Raw genomic sequence first — 19,941 nt, 5'->3', positions numbered from 1 at the left:
TGATACTTTTAAATAATTAGAAACTATTTTTTAATTATTAAACAAGCAAATTCCAAAGTATAGTTAATATATAAACAGTCACAATGCTAGTCCATGTAAGCACTCCTTATTCATTCAATCTCACAGAAAATTGTTAATGAGTACCTTACTATGTGCCAAGCACCTAGCTTTTCAAGGAGCTCAAGGTACTAAATATGTATCATCTTACAAAATCCCACTGAGAAATAAAAGCAACAGTAATTTTCATTATTGCACAGGAAACAAAACCTAGAAACTTGTGAGTCTATGAGAAAGCTTAGTCTATAACCTTGGTTCTAAAATCTAAAATATTTATATAAATAACAGTGTTAACTTACACTAATAGAAACTATATGTGCAATATATATATGTAAAATATGTATTTTAAATGAGGGGTAAAAAAAAAAGACTACCTCTGCCAAATGCTGTATTTGGAACATCGAGTGCATAAGGATCTTTTTCTAAAAGTTCAAATTTAAGCTCTGTTTCAGTTAATCTGCAAATAAAGAACAAACATCTCTAAGTTACTTATCCAAGAGAAGCACCACAAGAAAAAATGCCTCTACCAACTACAAGCTACTCTTCACTATTTCAATATCTACACAGAACAAACAGATCCTCTAAAATTATTCTGACCAAAACATCTTTATCTCCCACTGCTTATTAACTAGGGTAATCAGTTTCTTGCTGCCCTAGAGACAGTGATGTTATGTGGAGCCTTACAATTGTTTTATTTCTTCTTCAAAACTAGACTACCATGAGTACTATATCACAGAATCCAAATTTTTGAAATACAAGAGTCCTCCAAGGTCAACCAGTCTATCATTTTACAACTAAGGAAACTGAGGCTAGGAGTTTAAATATTTATTCACAATGAAAGTGCCTGGATTAAGACACAGGGTTCCTGGCTTTGAGTCATGTATGCTTTCCATTGTAACGTGACACTCATGATTCCAGTTACAACATTGGAAATCCCATTAATTTGTCCTACTATCTTACTCGTAAACTTTTTATCCTACAAATGTGACATTTTAAAAGAATCTTATTTCTAGTTCTTAATCATGAGATATAAAACATTTAATAATTTGATTTTAATTTCTGAGACTAGAAAAGACAAGCAAGAGGACTAAAAACTAATATTGGATAATGTTAACAGTACATTGTGACAAGAAATTATAACACTCTAGGAAGACTGTTATCATCTTCACAGAAAAGCACTTATTCTTCCCTGCTATTGCACATTGTAGACTTTTATTCTACCTTTCATTTTATTATTGTAAAACAATGTCACCCAATACTACAAAACCAGGAAATGAGAGAAATTAATGAATATTATCCTATCTACTTATCCATTAAAAGAGGCTGATATTCTGGGCATTACTATGTCAGAGAGATTCACCCCTTCTCTTTCCATCCATTTTTACCTCCATCCATCTACACTGGTTTAAAAAAAATTCTAGTTATACTTTTTGCAGAATAATCTGTTAACAGTTTCCTCCAAGTGCCACTTCAGTGACCTAAGACAAGTACTTCAACAAACAAAACAAACTAGACATTCCTAGTAAAACTAATAGATATCTCACAAGATATGCTGGATTCACTGCAAGTTTTCTTACTTAACCTTATAAAAGTATTACCTAATTAAAGAAATAACAGAATAACTAATTTTAAATGTTCCCACTAAGATACTTACTTTTGTCTGTTGTGAGCATTTTCTTTCCTTAAATCATTGAGGTTTCTTTCAGCATTCCGAGCTGCCAGCTTGAAGAAAATAACACATTTTAAAAATATATTTATATAAACTTAAAAAATAAGCATAAATATGTCAATATAAACATTCATTAAATTTCTTAAAAATATATATATATCACAACAATGGTATACAAATCATAATCACTGAAGTAAGAAAAAGTGTAAGACTTAGACTCTGAAAGATCAGAATTTCTATGCCCACTCTTTACCCTCTAGTCACATGACCTTAGGCTGTTTCCTCATCCATAAATCTGGGATTATAGTACCAACTTTACAGAGTTACTGAGTAGATTGAACAAGTAATGTATGTAAAAGGCCTTTAAGTACAGTGCCTAGAACACAAGAGATTTTAATAAACATCCTTTTTGTGTAGTTGAGACTTTATTATCCCCCTACCCTCAAATCTCTAAAGTTGACAGTTTGAGCCATGTCCTTGTCCCCATCCACCCTGGGGTCAAACGTTCAGAGCCTCATGGACTCTAAACTCAGCCAGCCTGGGTTCTATCTGATTGGGTGATTAGTTCATTGAAATGAACACTTTTTCCCTAAAAAACAAGTTAAACTCTGTTACCATGTGACTTTTCAGAAACTAATATGAGCCTCTCCTATTAACTGTCTTCTGCCCAGACTCCAGTCTGCTCCTGTGGGTAGCTCAGCTCTGGAGCGTGTGACAAGCTACTGCTCAGTGTCACTTTCATTCCCTCTACCAATCCCAATTCAGCTAAAAACACACCTTGTCTGTGGAGCTTCTCCCAAGTGACCTTCCTGATATGTAATTCTTTAGCCTGTGGTTCCTTGGGTTTTCCTGCCTGCCCTGTGCTCTAGAACACGTGAGGACAGATATATCCTAGGTGTCATCTGGCTGTCCCGACCTTTATATCCAACTGCTTAACTGTCTCTTTGTAGCCTCTACCCATGTCATCTGAGATAACCTTTATCTACCTTAGAAGACTTCACTAAATACGCAGCGGTGAGGGAGGGATGTGGAATTGTTACCTCTGGGCCTCAGCATATTCTCTTCTTGGCCATTGTTGTTTGTGGTTTTCATTCTAATCTTTACAAGTCAGTGTCTCTGTAAGATCTGTAAGATGTTCCTGCTGCCCTTCCAGAAACAGCCTGGTTCCCGTCTTACCCTGGGACTGTGTGTGGACCTCTCCATCTTCAAAGAGTAATCTACACCTAAGTATTTTACAAGTGGTGAGCAGTGGTTAACTAAATTCATCTCCAAGCCCAGATTAATTTAGTAACAAATTTTCATTTGAACCCTCAATACCAAAGCATACAGAATCTTACAACTGAGGAGGACCTAGACATTCACCACACCTAATCTCTCACCCTAGGCTGGAATCTCCACTCCAACATGTCTAAGAAATATCTACCAAGCTTCACTACAACAATAACAACAGTTAACATTCACTGAATGTATACTGTGTGTCAGGCATTTGGCAACAACCTTACATGAATTTAATCATCACAATAACCCTATGAAATAGGTACTACTGCTATCTCTATCTTACACGTAAGAAAACTGATGATAGGTGATGAAGCCAGGACATGAGCCAAGACAGCCTAATTCCAGACTCCATGTATTCACCCACTGTGCAAACTGCCTACTGTTGAAGACTCCTAGTGACAAGTACTCCAAAGGCCAGCTACTACAACAGTCCTATATGTTACAGTGTCTTTCTTATAATTAGTCAAAATCTGCATCCTCATCACTTCCTCACACAGTTAGTTCCTCTGGAGCACAAATACACTATTTCTCATGATGACCCTTTTCTTAATGTGTACCCAGTAATTCAACACTGAGAATCAGGTAACTGAATTTTATGACTTTTAGAACTAGAAGGGGCTTCGAAGATCACTTAATCTAATCCCATTGTTACACAAATGAGGAAATAGGCCCAAAGAATTTTAAGTAGCTTGTCCACAACTAATTAGTGGCAATCCAGTGCCCTGGAACAATCAATCCATGAACATTATATCACCTTCCCCATGGAGTATAAACTCCTTTCAAAGAAGCAATGTGATAAAAGCAAAGAAGGAAAAATCAGATTTTTCTAATAACTGTGTTGGAACAAACTAGTTCACAAGGAACATAATTTCACTACTTGTAAAATTAAAAGAAACTGATTTTTTAGAATACTATATTTATTTTCATCTAATTTAAATAAACAACGTATCTTCTGAAAAAAAAATACAATTTGACAAAAGAGACTTAAGGAAATTTTAAACTTACCCAATTATCATGTGCTTTTTTCTCATGGGAAATAATCTGAAAAAGAAAGTAATTAAAATGCTACTGACCATTATTTTTCTTAAGTAAAAAACATTCACATCTACCACTATGATGTAGTGCACAACTCAAAACTATCCCAAGCATCTCTGAAGAGTAGGCAACATTTTTAAAGCAAATTTTCATGTATACATAATCTATTATATTTTAAAACAAAAACTGAATGTAAAGACAATTAAATTTTTTGTCTGGTAAACTTTTACTTTATGTAATAATCAACAGGAATTGCCAGTTAACATATAACTAGCCTGACTGAGTATGAGACCCCACTGTTGATACACATTTATGTGATGCAATCTACCTTCCCAAAGCAGCAGGAGATATGGCAATTTTATTTTTTTTATTTTTTTTTTTTTTTGAGACGGAGTCTCACTCTGTCACCCAGGCTGGAATGCAAGTGACGTGATCTCAGCTCACTGCAACCTCTGCCTCCAGGGTTCAAGTGATTCTCCTGCCTTAGCCTCCCAAGTAGCTGAGATTACAGGCATGTGCCACCATACCCGGCTATTTTTTTTTTTTTTTTTTAGTAGAGACAGGGTTTTGCCATGTTAGCCAGGCTGGTCTTGAACTCCTGACCTCAAGTGATCCACCCACTTCGGCTTCCCAAAGTGCTGGGATTACTGGTGTGAGCCACTGCACCCAGCCAATACGGCAATTTTAAATAAGATTTCTTATCTCAGAATCTTTGGCTCCTGGGAAATGTCCCACAGCCACATGCAACACCTCAAAAGAGGTATACAACTGGTCAAGTAATTATATTCCTGCATCAATTCAAACAAATCAGAATTGTTTTAAATTATATACACACACACACACACACACACATATATATATACCTGCCCTTGATAAGAATGAATAGTTCTCTCCAATTCTTCTTCAAGATCTTTGGCTCGCTTTCTAAATGGAACGAATAATTATTCTACTATTAACATATAACATGAAATGACAGAACATACTCTCTACTAAAAAAATATTTATTAGAAAACCCAGAATGCTCTACTTCATGGAAAAAAAAAAAAAAAAAAAAAATCTCCAGAACTCCACATTAAGAAATAATCACCTCTGACAGGTTCTACAGTATATTTTTTCCTAAACTAATTTTAACATTGATTACAACTTAATACTACTACTTGAGTTTACCTAAACCCAAAGTCACATAAATATTTACGTGGTATATTGTGTTGTTTTTTTTTTTTTATTTTTAAGAAGAATGATCCTAGAAGATTTATTCAGATGTTGGTGGTCATTTTTTTTTTTTTTAAAACAGAGTGTTGCTCTTGTTGCCCAGTATGCAGTGCAGTGGCGTAATCTCGGCTCACTGCAACCTCCACCTCCAGGGTTCAAATGATTCTCCTGCACCAGTCTCCTGAGTAGCTGGGATTACAGGCACCCACTACCACGACCAACTAATTTTTTGTATTTTTAGTAGAGATGGGGTTTCATCATGTTGACCAGGCTGGGCTCGAATTCCTGACCTCAAGTGATCCACCCACCTTGGCCTCCCAAAGTACAGGGATTATAGGCGTGAGCCACCATGCCCGGCCAGATGTGGGTAGTCTTAATAGAATTCTAGGAAATTAGCAACCATTGTGAAGTAAAATGTTACTTGGTACTTTTATGAGATTAACAAGATAACTTATTTTGGATAAAACGCAAGCTTGCTCTTTCTGAGGTAAAATGAAGTATCACAACTATTTGGGATACTGCTGAATCTTTTCTTCTCTATATTTTCTATTTCCTGGGATCTAGTAAGGATCAAACCAAGGTAAAATCTAGATTTATAGTCTTTTAAATACTTCCAAATGCTCTATGGCTCACTCTTCTTTTTGTGGCACACCTATTGATTCACTAATATTACATACATTCTTCTCAATTTGAACCAATGAGGAAGGACCTTAAAATTAATATCTATTCATATTGACACTAACATAAAATAGAATTGTCCATATTCAACTTTGAGAGATTTTAAAAATCACACAACCTGAAAGAAAAACATTTTTCCGGTATAATTGCTCAAGACCAAGAAATCTGAATGAAAAGTGATGAGACAAAAATATATTATTTTTTTGTCTGTGCCACCTGTCAGATTTTAAAATGTTTTCTATTTTCATTTGATTTATTATTTTTTCTGGCATTAAGTTTTTTAGATACTCTTCCCATTCCAAAAAAGAAACCAGAAAAATGTATTTAATACCTATAGGTCTCCAGCTCTTCAGTGGCATGGCTGATCTTTTCATCTACTTTAGAAAGTTTCTCTTCTTTCTCTAACCGATAATTTTCCTCTACTGTTAATTTCCTTAAAAACAAAAAATGTTATAATTCTCTTAATACATGTCAAAAGATAATCAATTCTATATTTTTAATTGTGAAAAAACTGGTGATTCCTGTCAAATGATTTCTAAAATACCACTGAAAACATCACCTACAAGGAAAAAAAAAAGTATCTGTGTAAATATTCCTGGTGTTGAATTTAATATTATAAACCGAAATTGTAAAGCATTGTGTCTAATACAGAACTACTAATAGTTTCAAGAGTTTTCTATATAAATTTATCTTAAAAATAGGATCAAAGATATATTTAATAAAAACTATTATGACTATCACTTATCAAGTCTTTCTGTATAAACAAGCATTATATTTGCTAGTAAGAAGTCACCAATTAATAAAATGTGTTTCGTTAATTTTTATATTGGTTAGTGATTAGGCTTCCAGGGAAGTAAACACACACACACACACACACACACACACACACACACACACACACACACAATTATAATTACAATGAAACCAAAGTAAACAGTAGTAGTAGCAGTCCTATTTACTACATCTAATTCTATTAATAATAATAATAGATAACTTATTGAGCCATTAGTATGTGCCAAAAACTGTTCTCAGACTTCTACATGTATTATTTAATTACCACAACAGCTCTACAAGAAGGGTGGTACTGTTATTCCCATCTTACAAAAACGACAATGAAGCACAGAGAAATAATTAAACCAAAGCCTAGAGATCATAAGCAGTGACTCTTCTATGCTATAATACCCATGTTGTTTCATTTCACATACTATCATTAATATATCTTGGTCACCCAAGAAATATTTATTGAACACCACAGGAAAACACATTTGGAGTCCTAAATGGATATCTTCCCTTCTTCATGAACTTTGAGAAGAACAAGACAAACTACTGAAGAAGTCTTGCAGTGTGGCAGTAAATATTTTGTATTCTACAGACTACATTACCTACTGCTTAGAAAGCATTCCCTAAGGTCAATCACTTTCATGGATGTTATAAGAAAATAAGTCATCTCCTTAGGAAAAGCACGAAAGTGCGACGGGCATGGATATGGAAGAGAGATGTGTTTTTACAGACTGTGTAGACTGAAGATAGCCAGAAATTCTTTGACACCTCTCTTGATAAAAGGTGAGGTTTATGTACCTTCCCATTGAATTTGGGTGGGCCTATTAATAATAGAAATTACACTGTGAAAGGAGACCTGATGATATGACTTAAAAATATCATATCTTGGTCGGGTGCAGTGGCTCATGCCTATAATCCCAGCACTTTGGGAGGCAGAGGTGGGCAGATCATGAGGTCAGGAGTTCGAGACCAGCCTGGCTAACATGGTGAAACCCCGTCTCCACTAAAAATACAAAAATTAGGCAGGCATGGTGGCACGCACCTGTAATCCCAGCTACTCGGGAGTCTGAGGCAGGAGAATTGCTTGAACCCAGGAGGCAGAGGTTGCAGTGAGCCGAGATCGTGCCACTGCACCCCAGCCTGGGCGACAGAGCTAGACTCTATCTCAAAAAAAAAAAAACCACAAAAAAAAAAAACCATCATATATATTTAAAGTAACATATCAAGGGCCAGGCACAGTGGCTCATGCCTATAATCCCCACACTTTGAAAGGCCAAGGTGGGCAGATCACTAGAGGTCAGGAGTTTGAGACCAGCCTGGCCAACAAGGTGAAACCCCACCTCTACTAAAAATACAAAAAATAAATAAATAAGCCAGGAGTGGTGGCGCACGCCTGTAGTCCCAGCTACTCGGGAGGCTGAGGCAGGAGAATGGCGTGAACCCGGGAGGCGGAGCTTGTGGTAAGCCAAGATCACACCATTGTACTCCAGCCTGGGCATCGCAGCACGACTTCATCTCACCAAAAAAAAAAAAAAAAAAGCAACACATCAAGCTTCTAGGTCCTACCATTTCATTTGTTTCCATTATTAAATTTGGGAAAATGGTATATCAGTCATGAAAAACATCAAGCCAACATCCAGACTGAACTTAAATTATACTATATGCAGCAAGAATATAAATTTAACACTTCACTGGTACTATCAACTCAATATTCTACTCTGAAGAAGTGCCAATGGCATAATTCATTGAATTTCAGTAATATAAACTACTTGCTAGTTAAATATAAGAAGGAAATGTAAAATATTTTAGGAATTTAAAATAATTTTAAACTAACGAATGAAATCCTGTGAACAACACACACAACTAGGGTACTACTCAGTTTGCTATCCTTCCTTTAAAAATCTAAAGAAAATACCTTTTCTTTGAAATGTTAAACATTACTCATCAAAATTCTATAATCAACCATATACTTTTTTTATTCAAAAGATACACTCAAAAATATTTCTTTCACCTCAATCACTTTTATATCCAAGTTTTACTTTAATACCTTCCATTCTAACCTAAAAAGAAGGGCCCACTCCTAGGTATACTGGCTGAAAAACCCTGAAGTTATACTGTAATTCTTCCATTTTGTCAGGTTTAGTCTCTTGCATACCCTGAGCAGTCCCAAAGGGCCAAAGGGCCATAACAAATAACAACTTTTTAATTGTGAACTGAATCCAAATCATGACTGAAGTATAGAACTTGGCAGTGAATGAGCCAAGCACTACCCAGCATCCTGATCTCAAAGAAGCATTAGTACTTTCTACCAGTTTCCAAATATATAAAGTAGATTCTCATTATTTGTGCTAGTTTTGTTCCATAAAGTCACTATACATCGTAAATTAGCAAATACTAGATCACTGCTCCTAAGGGTAATACGGGGTTAGCTTCCTGCTACAGCCTCTGGTCACAACAATTTTATCAACCAATCAATATATAACCTTGTTTTTTTGTGTGCTTCTGTTTAAAGATACTTTCTTTAATATATATTGTTAATTTATTGACATTGAACTCACAGCCAAAAGCACTGTAATTCATGCCTAAACAAAGTTTATCTAACACATGTATTTTCTCCATAACACATATCACAGCATTCTTGTGCTTAAAAACACTACATAGCAGTTCAGCACTATGCTTAGGGGGCATTTTAAACAGCTAAATCACCAGCAAAAAGCATAAAAATGTAAAAAATGAGGCACTAAATATACTGTAAAAAGGACACCTGTTTACAGAATGAGAGCTGAAACAAGAAAGCAGAGTGTGTCACCTTGTTTGACCTCAGCTGGGAACATGCACATTGGGCAACTCAAATTTTTCATCATTCTGAATATGTCCATGAATGGCTACAAAAGCTTTGCATGTACTGATCTGATTTACAAATAAATTTTAGCTAGTAAGTCAATTCACAAATACAGATTCTATAAATAATGAGGAACAACTGTAATAACTATCATTAAGAGCCTAAAGGAACCTGAAAGTCTGTTACATTTTATTACCCTTTATGATAAAAAAAAAAAAAAATACATGCCATGGCACTATTTGAAAATCTAGAGTCTTCAGATATCTCAAGGGTCTTCAGTGTACTTAGGCATTTAGGCAACAGCATGTACACACACACACTCCTTCACTCCAATATATAAAGGCACTGAACATATTTGTACATATATTCAACAAACATGTACTGAACAGTTACCACACGTCTCATGTAGCTTTAGGCACTGGGAATACAGAAGTGAAGAAAATAATTTTCTCTCAGAGCTTGTATTTAACGTAAGGAAGATAAAAGAAAGAAAAGCAATCAATCAGAGGACAATAAGAGCTATGAGGCAAAATAAGGGGATAAAGAGTAGCAGGTATTATTTTAGTTAGAATAGCCAGGGAAGGATTCTTTGAGGTAACATTTGAACCCAGGCCTAATAAAATGAAGAACTGAGCCATTCAAAGATATAAGGAAACATCATTCCAGGCAGAAGGAACAAGCACAAAAGACCCTAAGGTCAATGTGCTGAAGAGCATCAAAAAGGCCAGTGCTGGATGGAGGGTACTGAGAGGAAAAAGAACATGAATAAGCTAAAATTAAAGAGGTGGTCAAGGGTCCAATCCTGTACTGTCTTGTAGGCCAAGATATAAAAGCTGTGGGTTGAGTGTGATATAAAGGCACTCAGGGATTTTGAGCATGAGAGTGACCATACTCACAATTCACATTTTAAGGGTCATCCTGCATGTTGCAGAGAAAACACAGTGCAGGAGAAAGGGCGGAAAGAAGGAGACTACCCATAAGGCTACTATAATAAGCCGGGTATTAACTGTTGATGACTTGGACTAGACTAATATGGAAGATGGTAAAAAGTGGTCAGATTCAGGCTATAAAAAAGCTGACAGGATTTAATGACAGAATAAATAGGAGATATAAAAGCAAGAGAGAAGTCAAAAACAGCTTGAGGTGCCACCCTAAGTAACTAAGTAAAGGACACTGCCATTTACTAAGCCAAGGAACACCTGGGCAGAAGCAACTTGCACAGAACAGAAAAATCAGTTTTACATATATCAGAGATGGAATTAATGGGCAGTTTAATCAAGAGTGTCCATTCAGATTCCCTGCCAGTATTAGGACGTTTAAGGCAATAATTTGCTGACTACTTACTAGGAGCTAAAGAGGATTCTGTTAACTAGCTTGGAAATTCCAACATCACTTACAATATTTTCTTTGTTGAAAAAAAGTGTCTCCAGATCAAATACCTTTCTTAAAAATAAGTTGATGAAATACAATCTAATCATAAATTGAGAACTTTCAATAATCACTATAGCTAACTATGTAACATATATCTCTAAAGCTATTTTACTTGCTGTTCAATGGAGTTAACATAATTTTTATTACCTGTGGAGTTTCATTTCATTTTCTTGATATAATTCAGTCATTACTTTAAGTTTCTGTTGAAGCTTCTGATTCTCATTTTCAAAATGTGTGTTTTCTGACTGCAAAGATGCTTGTTCAGTCTGAAGATTTTTAATATGCTCTATATAAAAATTTTAAGTCATAATTAAAGGAGTAAACATTTTGAGTTGCATATTAACATTTCAGAAAGATAAAAATTACTAAAAATAATAAATTATTAATAAACTAAACTCTTTCTAATAACAGAAAATCTATAAGGGATTTTGTTTACCTAAATGCTTTTATTATATATTGTTATTAGTTGATTGACACATAAAAATTGTACATATTTATGTGGTACAGTGTGATATTTCAATATAGGTATTCGATGTGTAATAATCCTATCAGGGTAATTAGCATAACCATCGCCTCTAACATTTGTCATTTCTTTATGTTATGAACATTCAAAATCCTCTCTTCTAGCTATTCAAAAATAACAATATGACAAATAAAGTAGATCTAAGAAAAAGAAATATAAATATACAGTAACTAAACTAGCCACTCTACAGTGCTATAGAACATTAGAAATCGTTCCACCTATCTAGTTATAATTTTGTATCTGCTAACTAACCTCTCCCTAACCCCCTACCCTCTATACTTCCCACCCTCATATTACTATTACTATTCCATTCTCTACTTGTATGAGATCAACTTTTTTAGCTCCCATATATAAGTGAGAACATGAGCCATTTCTCTTTCTCGTGTGGCTTATTTCACTTAAAATAGGCTCACTCATGTTGCCACAAAACAGGATCCCATTATTTTTTGATGGCTGAATAGTGCTCCATTGAGTGCATTAATATCTTAATTAAGGAGCTATATAAATTGTTTTAATTTTGGCCGGGCACGGTGGCTCACGCCTGTACATCTCAGCACTTTGGAAGGCCGAAGTGGGTGGATCACTTGAGGCCAGGAGTTCAAGACCAGCCTGGCCAACATGGCAAAACCCTGTCTCTACTTAAAATACAAAAATTAGTCAGGCGTGCTGGGGCGTGCCTGTAATCCCAGCTACTTGGGAGGCTGAGGAAGGAGAATTGCTTGAACCTAGGAGGCAGAGCGTGCAGTGAGCCAAGATCACGCCACTGCACTCCAGCCTGGATGACAAAGGGAGACCCTGTCTCCAAAAAAAAAAAAAAAAATTCTTTTAACTTTTGTTATTATTTATAGGATTCCCAACACCTTCAACATTCTAATTCTAGCATCTAATTTTCAATTTTAGAGCTAAACGCCACTAAAGTTCTCAGGAAGGTTTTGGAGATAAGAGTTTTAAAGGGAGATATTGTAGTTCAACATTCCCTGTAAAACTATTTCCAGGTGATGAATAGTGCCTGTTTTTATCTAGTAAAAACTTTCTCTCTTAATAATACTTAAATTGTACCTAGCCCTCCCTTTTAAGCTAAAATTTTGACATATAAGTCAAACCAGAAATCTAGATCTTCTCATAACAAATGCCCAAACATACTCCTAGTTTAAAACAGATCAAGACCAGAGAGAAAAATACCAACTTTAAGCGTTGTTTCAACCGCTAAGCCATCTTTAAAAAAATCTATAAAATAAAAATGAATCATTCTGAATAATTATGAATGCTTTATAATTTATGCATCAATTTTTTTAAAAACCTCGTTTCTCTTCTAACATAATTACCTCAACTCTGAGTGCCTCTAAAATTGAAGTACCAACTCTGAACAACTCTAACATTAAGGTACCAAGATAATAACCTCAACTCCTCTAAGATGAAGGAAGGCATCATCTCCTATAACGTGTATATGAATCACCACCACAAATCTTAAAAGACAAAACTCACTCTGCCTAAAGAGGGAAGTTTTGGAAACAGTATTAACAAGCATGAAAATTTTAGTAATTACATGTAATGGTATTTAATTATTCTAAAACCCTCATGATATGGTTTGGCTTTGTGTCCCCATCCAACTTTCATGTTGAATTGTAATTCCCAATGTTAGAGGTGGGGCCAGATGGGAGGTGATTGGACCAAGGGGGTGGTTTCTAATGGTTTATCACCATCCTCCTAGCGCTGTCTCCCCCTAGATGATAGAGTTCTCATGAGATCTGGTTGTTTTAAAGTGTGTAACACCTCCCCCTTCACTCTCTTCCTCCTGCTCCCACCATGTAAGACGTGCTAGCTTCCCCTTCACCTTCCACCATGACTGTAAATTTCCTGACACCTCCCCAGAAGCAGAAGCCTGTACAGCCTGCAAAACCATGAGCCAGTTAAACCTCTTTTCTTTACAAACTTCTCAGTTTCAGGTAGTTCTTTACCGCAATGTGAGAATGGACTAATATAACCCATTAAACATACAAACCAAAAGAACAGTTTACATAAATACCTAAACATTAAATGATTAAATGTATAGGAAATTGTACGTAACTATCTTTCCACAGAAATTTTTTAATCTACATCAGAAAAAAAAAAATTCATTGACCTAGGCTTTAAGCCATTGCCAAGAACAATCACGTAAAGAAATTAACGTTGGGTATTATCTCTATTAAAATTTAATCATCCCTATTGTAAAACAAACAAGAAAACTACAACCCAACACTTAATTATTTAATATATTTATGTACTTTTTTTTTTTTTTTTTTTGAGACAAAGTCTCGCTTGGTTGCCTAGGCTGGAGTGCAGTGGTGCAACCTTGGCTCACTGCAACCTCCACCTCCCAGGTTCAAGCGATTCTCGTGCCTCAGCCTCCCAAGCAGCTGGGATTACAGGCATGTGCCACCACACCCGACTAATTTTTGTATTTTTAGTAGAGACAGGGTTTCACCATGTTGACCAAGCTGGTCTTGAACTCCCCAGCTCAAGTGATCCACCCACGTTGGCCGCCCAAAGTGCTGGGATTATAGGCGTGAGGCACCGCGCCTGGCCATATTTTTGTACTTCTACTGTGTTTCAAATTGTAACATAAAGACCACTGTAAATGATTATCAGAAAAGGAAGAAACAGTTTAGAGGAAAATCTTCATGCTATGAATAAAACATCAATTACAGAAATTTATCTTTCATGATCCATTAAAAAAACAAAGTTAGATTTGAAAGAAGAGTACAAGGAGACATAGGTCTCCAAGTATTAGTCTAAGAAAGAAACAAAGATTTGCCAGGAAACTGTATTAAGGAGTGGGATAACTGGTGAGCAAATTTCCTTGCCACTCTGGCACTTTCTACACACATTTTTTGAAATACAGCTTCCTTGAAAGTAAGCTATCTTTTCCTTCTGTATATCTCCTATGGTTTTTAGTACAATGCTTTACATAGAGCAACATTCTCTTAAACTAATACTAATGTTTCTTGAAATCCAAAAATAATCCAATTACTATAATCATGTGAGTAGGGATATAATTTTTTAATAACCTCTATCTTTGGTGGTTCAATCTTTTAAAACAGTATTATAAATGCAGTTCACTTACTGTAGAAGTTTTTGAAAATACAGATAAGTAAAAAGAATATAAAAATCTGCCCATAATCCCATATTCAGAGATAATCATTGTTGACATTTGAGTATGTCCTTCCAGTCTTTTCTGATGCAAACGCATATGGTAAATCTTTATATTTTTTATTTTTACAAAATGAGATGCTATTTATCTCAACTTTAAAAATTTTCCAACATATTGACAGAACTTGTTTACTTTTTGAAAATACAAACACTATCAGCAAAATAAACATAAATGTTTTCAATTAAAACAACACCTTCATTTTTACAGGTCTAACATCACTCTCGTATGTACTAATATACTACGTATGTACATTAAAGGAACAAATCATACTGCAAATAGTACCACTATTGAAGATCAATTTTTCAATTAACAAAGACTTTAAACATTAAGTTTCAATTTGCTACTTTTTAACATCTAAAACCATTCAAACACATAACACTGTAATTCGAAGATAAATACGGTTTTACATTTTTTTTAAAAATTTCCTTATTTTAACTTCACATAAATAGAGAGGAAATCGATATGCCTTTAGCAACAATGACAACAAAAACCAGGACTAATGTTTCACAGATACCCAACAGGAACAAAAGTTAAAAAAAAATAAAATTGGATCTTCCCAAAGTTAATTCAATTCATTTTTACCATTCTCTGCAAAGAGATGTACTTAGAAAAACATTAAAAGTATGTATGTCAATGACCTACCTGTAAGCTCTTCCTTTGTTTTATCAACTTCAGATAACTGAATATAAATTTGGTTTCTTTCTCCTTCTAAGGTTTTTAAAGAAGCATTTAACTTTAAAGAAGGGAAGAAGGAAAAAAGTAACATTAATCAGTTATACAAAAAAAAAAAAAAAAAACCATAAAACCTCACTATGACACCCCTAACACTTTTTAAGCGATTTTATCGTTTTGATGAAATTATCACCTGGAATACAGAAACCAATAATGCAGCTTCCGTCTTAAAAAAACCAGCAAAGTCGTCAATGCTTGTAAGTCTCAGAACAAGGGATAGGGAAAAGCAGTGAATGTTTTTCACTGGCTGCTTAAGAAAGTGACTATTTTCATTCTATTTACTTTCAACAAAAGTTTTTATTAAAGCAGCCTTCAAACTACATTACCAAGACTTCACATAGATCAGCAAAAATGAGGATACCACACTACTAGGGTGGAAAAGAGAAGGAATAAACCAGAAAAAAAGGCATCTAGTATTTACTTAAAATAGGATATAGGGCAGAAGGGGTAAGAAAATACTGAGACTAGAAGAAAAAGAATGCACTGAGGGAACTACAAGATAAAATACAGGAAACATTTTAAATATAGTCTTATCCGAAAAATGAGTACAGAACTTGGAATTTTTTATTTTGATAAATTCCAAAAATTATATGAATTTCTAAAGTTAATAATTGAAAGGAAAAAGCAATTGATGACGAAAATTCTGATAATTTGTAAATATATTTATATGGGAACAATAAAATGGACTTTTTAAACATTTACTGGGACATGAGTAATCCACGTTCTCTTTCTTCCTCCTTATTCTTTTTAAGTATCCAATAGCACAAACCTTAGCAGCATGAATCAGTTTCTTCAAAGCTCCTTTTGGAGGATTATCTACAGTGAAAATCAAAAGCACAACAATGATTTGGGAAAATAGTACAATACAACAATAGACATCAAAATGATTTTATCAGTTCACTAAACCAGAAACTTATAATCCCTCTTCTTGCTACAATAAAGAATTTGGTATAAAGCAGAATGGCCTTGGACCTGCTCCCAGGAAGCTAAACAATAAAAGCACTGAAGTGTCATACCATTTAACAAGGTTCTTCAGCTCTAACTCCAAGAACAGAGTTATAACAAGGATTCAATATTCATCTAAATATAGACCACAATCATTAACTATTCTTGGATTCTTACAGCATCCAAAATATGAGTAAAATTATAACCCAAGTTAAAATAACATTAAACAAGCATGAGTTTTCTCAAATAGAGAAAGGATTATTTTATATATAATAAAGTAGAAATGAAAAAGTACAAACAGAACTTTATATACTTATTTTAGGGATGTAATTTTTTCCAACATATTAATGTTGTCACAAAAAAAATTTTTAATCACACTTTTTCCTCCATAATAAATTTGTTAATTATGCAGGGGGCTAGGGAAGAGAACAGAAAAATGACATAAAAGTCTGAAGAACTGCCACTGGGGTAAAATGAGAGAGGGGTACATGGGACCTCTGCACTAGTTTTAGAACTTCCTATGATGCCATATTTCAAAATAAAAAGGTTTTTTTTAGGTCAAAGGAATTGGTGTGAGAATACATTAAGGGGCTATAGTGAAACTAAATTTGGCCACTTTTGCCAGCTTCAGAGCACAACCATCAATGGCAATAATAATTTGAATGGCTAACATTAAAAGTACTGTAACCATCTGAACCTCTGACAAAAGCAAAAGAAGTATCCTGAAGTATTTATAGAACACTTGTTCTTCAAACTAGTCATTCATCCATTTGATTAGCTTACAGTACAGGGAAAAACAGGCATTGAAATGATTATGATGTAATTTTGAAAATGGCTATAATAAAGATATGTATAATACACAAAAAAAAGGGAGGAGGCTGTAAGTGTGTCTGAGCAGCTGGAGAAAGACTTACTGAAAAGGCAGTGCTCCAGCTGAAGCTAAAAACTACAAGGGATGGTGAGAAAGGACAGTGTGTCACAGACAGACAGAATGTACCAAAGTAAAAGCATATAAAGAACATGGTGCACACAGGGAACGAAAAGGAAATAGAAGAGCTAGTCACCATTTTAGCAAAAGGAGATGAGTCATGACTTAATACCTAAGTAAGCACCATTTTCCGATTCACTGTTCATTTCTAATTCCAAGTTATCATCATCTGTTATGTCTTCTCCAAGCATAGCAGCCCAATCTTTCATCTTTAACAAGCGTTCAGTCAGAGTCTTGACATTGAACAAAGGGGAAAAATAGAGAGGGTAATGCCTTATGCTAACAGCTTTACAACTTGTGAATGTACAGTTATAGTTTAAAAATCAGTCCACATAAATAACAACACAAGAGCTCTTATTTTCCACCTCTTATTAAGATATTGTAAAGTCTTGAGAAATGGTAACATTTATTGACTATTAAACTCTGCAAGTAAAAACCAAAACTAGTTATTCCCAAATCAAATATAGTACATATTAATATTATGCAACTAAAAAGTAGTAAAATATTTTTTTATATGACATTTCTCACATGCCACAAATAACAGTGCCCTAATTAACATGAGAGTAAATTCTGTGTGACACGAAACACATCTGCAGTGAGATACATAATGTATAAAAAGATCGTAGATTTTTAGTTGATTTATTCAAGGAAACAATTAGCTGAGATAAAGACATTTATAAAAGAGAATTTGAATGGAACATTAGAGGTTTTCCAAAAGTACTTTTTGAATTTTGTTGAATAAAGAAATATTTTCTAACACTACAGATAATCAAATGACGTGTCATGTACTCCTCTGGAGGGACCCACCTAAAAATAATGCACTGATCTACAATTTTCACCCTTCGATCTCCTCCCTCTCTTCAGAGTTCCAGGCACAAATAACATGGCCTATACCTTTGAGCAGAGCTTGAGGTTAGCATCTCATTCTTGTTATCTTTAAAAGAATCCCAAAGCCTTTAGTAGAGGAAGTTTAGAAAAAATAAATAAAACAATATGCCACAGCCAGATGCGGTGGCTCACGCCTGTAATCCCAACACTTTGGGAGGCTAAGGTGGGCGGATCACCTGAGGTCAGGAGTTCCAAGACTAGCCTGGCCAAAATGGTGAAACCCCGTCTTTACTAAAAATACAAAAAAAATTAGCCAGGCATAGTGGCACATGCCTGTAGTCCCAGCTACTCAGGAGGCTGAGGCAGCAGAATCACTTGAACCCACGAGGCAGAGGTTGCAATGAGCCGAGATGGTGCCATTGCACTCCAGCCTAGGTGACAAGATTGAAAGTCCATCTCGTGTGTGTGTGTGTGTGTGTGTGTGTGTGTATGTATATATGTGTGTGTATATATGTATATATGTGTATATGTATATATATGTATATATGTATATGTGTGTGTATATATGTATATATGTGTATATATGTATATATGTATATATGTATATATGTGTATATATGTATATATATGTGTGTGTGTATACATATATATATGCCAAATTCTGAATAAAACTCAGAAAGCTGGAATTTTGAAAATATTCTTAGTAGCAACATAACTGGCATAAATGTATCACTTTCTTTATACTTTTTTAAATTATATTTTAAGTTCTGGGATGCACGTGCACAATGTGCAGGTTTGTTACATATGTATACATGTGCCATGTTGGTGTGCTGTACCCATTAACTCGTCATTTACATTAGGTATTTCTCCTAATGCTATCCCTCCCCCCTCCCCCAACCCCACAACAGGTCCCGGTGTGTGATGTTCCCCTTCCTGTGTCCAAGTGTCCTCATTGTTCAACTCCCACCTATGAGTGAGAGCATCACTTTCAATATGACAACATCCACATCACTGTGTAAATTATAGAACGTTAGTTTTACATATCATTATTTGATACACTTGAGTATCTGTATTTATCAGCATTAAGATTTTTTTAAATGAGTAGGAAAAGAAAAAAATCAAAAAATCTTTTTATTCTTATGACTGGAGTTAAGTTTCAATTAAATTTATTTTTTAAAAGTATTCCTCTCCATCAAAGTACATACACCAGTTAAATTAAAGATATTCAATTAATATATATAACTATACATCCAATTTCTCAAACTCTTCCAACCTTCTAACAATAGCAGATAGCATCCTGAAGAGAAATGGTAGAAACCATTATTTTTATTTCTTTATTAAATACCTAGGCTAAAATACAGAGAAGATAAAAGGACACACAGAATATTCATATAAGTACGTGTGTGTGTATGTGTATGTACATATGACAAATCTGTAAGTCTTCAAGAAACATTTGAAAATCTGGCCAAATATGTTATGAAAATATGTTGTGAAAATAAAAGTTGCTAAAAACTAGCTTTCAAATTTCAGAGTTAGTGTAAAATTCTAGCCAACTTGATCACTGAAACCAGTAGAGCCATTTACCTTGATGTGACTTTCTTTATCATTTAGAACTTGTTCTGCATGTACTTCGGAGTCTTCAAATGTTACTTTCTGTTTATTAAGTTCACTCACTTGTTCTTTCCATACTTCAGCTTCTTGCAAAAGCTGAAAATGAAAATTTTAAAAATGCAACTCATCATGCAAGTGAATC

General features: G+C 34.7%; 1 protein-coding gene across 22 annotated transcripts in view; it reads right to left on the bottom strand.

The window, feature by feature from the left end:
• MIA2 (MIA SH3 domain ER export factor 2) overlaps nt 1-19,941 on the bottom strand; it is a 117,522-nt gene that overhangs the window by 31,650 nt on the left and 65,931 nt on the right. For all 22 annotated transcript variants that reach the window (XM_024925458.4, XM_055097531.2, XM_057299689.2 and 19 more), the window contains 10 exons: nt 19,773-19,895; nt 17,473-17,593; nt 16,197-16,243; nt 15,338-15,428; nt 11,130-11,268; nt 6,261-6,362; nt 4,903-4,963; nt 4,010-4,045; nt 1,712-1,779; nt 432-514 (listed from right to left, as the gene is read on the bottom strand). In XM_024925458.4, coding sequence (XP_024781226.3) covers nt 432-514; nt 1,712-1,779; nt 4,010-4,045; nt 4,903-4,963; nt 6,261-6,362; nt 11,130-11,268; nt 15,338-15,428; nt 16,197-16,243; nt 17,473-17,593; nt 19,773-19,895 — 871 coding nt within the window. The remainder of the gene's footprint in view (nt 1-431; nt 515-1,711; nt 1,780-4,009; nt 4,046-4,902; nt 4,964-6,260; nt 6,363-11,129; nt 11,269-15,337; nt 15,429-16,196; nt 16,244-17,472; nt 17,594-19,772; nt 19,896-19,941) is intronic.

The sequence above is a fragment of the Pan paniscus genome, chromosome 15 (assembly GCF_029289425.2).
Source record: "Pan paniscus chromosome 15, NHGRI_mPanPan1-v2.0_pri, whole genome shotgun sequence".
Taxonomy (NCBI): Eukaryota; Metazoa; Chordata; class Mammalia; order Primates; family Hominidae; genus Pan; species Pan paniscus.
The sequence above is the reverse complement of the archived record's forward strand: the minus strand, read 5'-3'. Positions and strand labels throughout refer to the sequence as shown.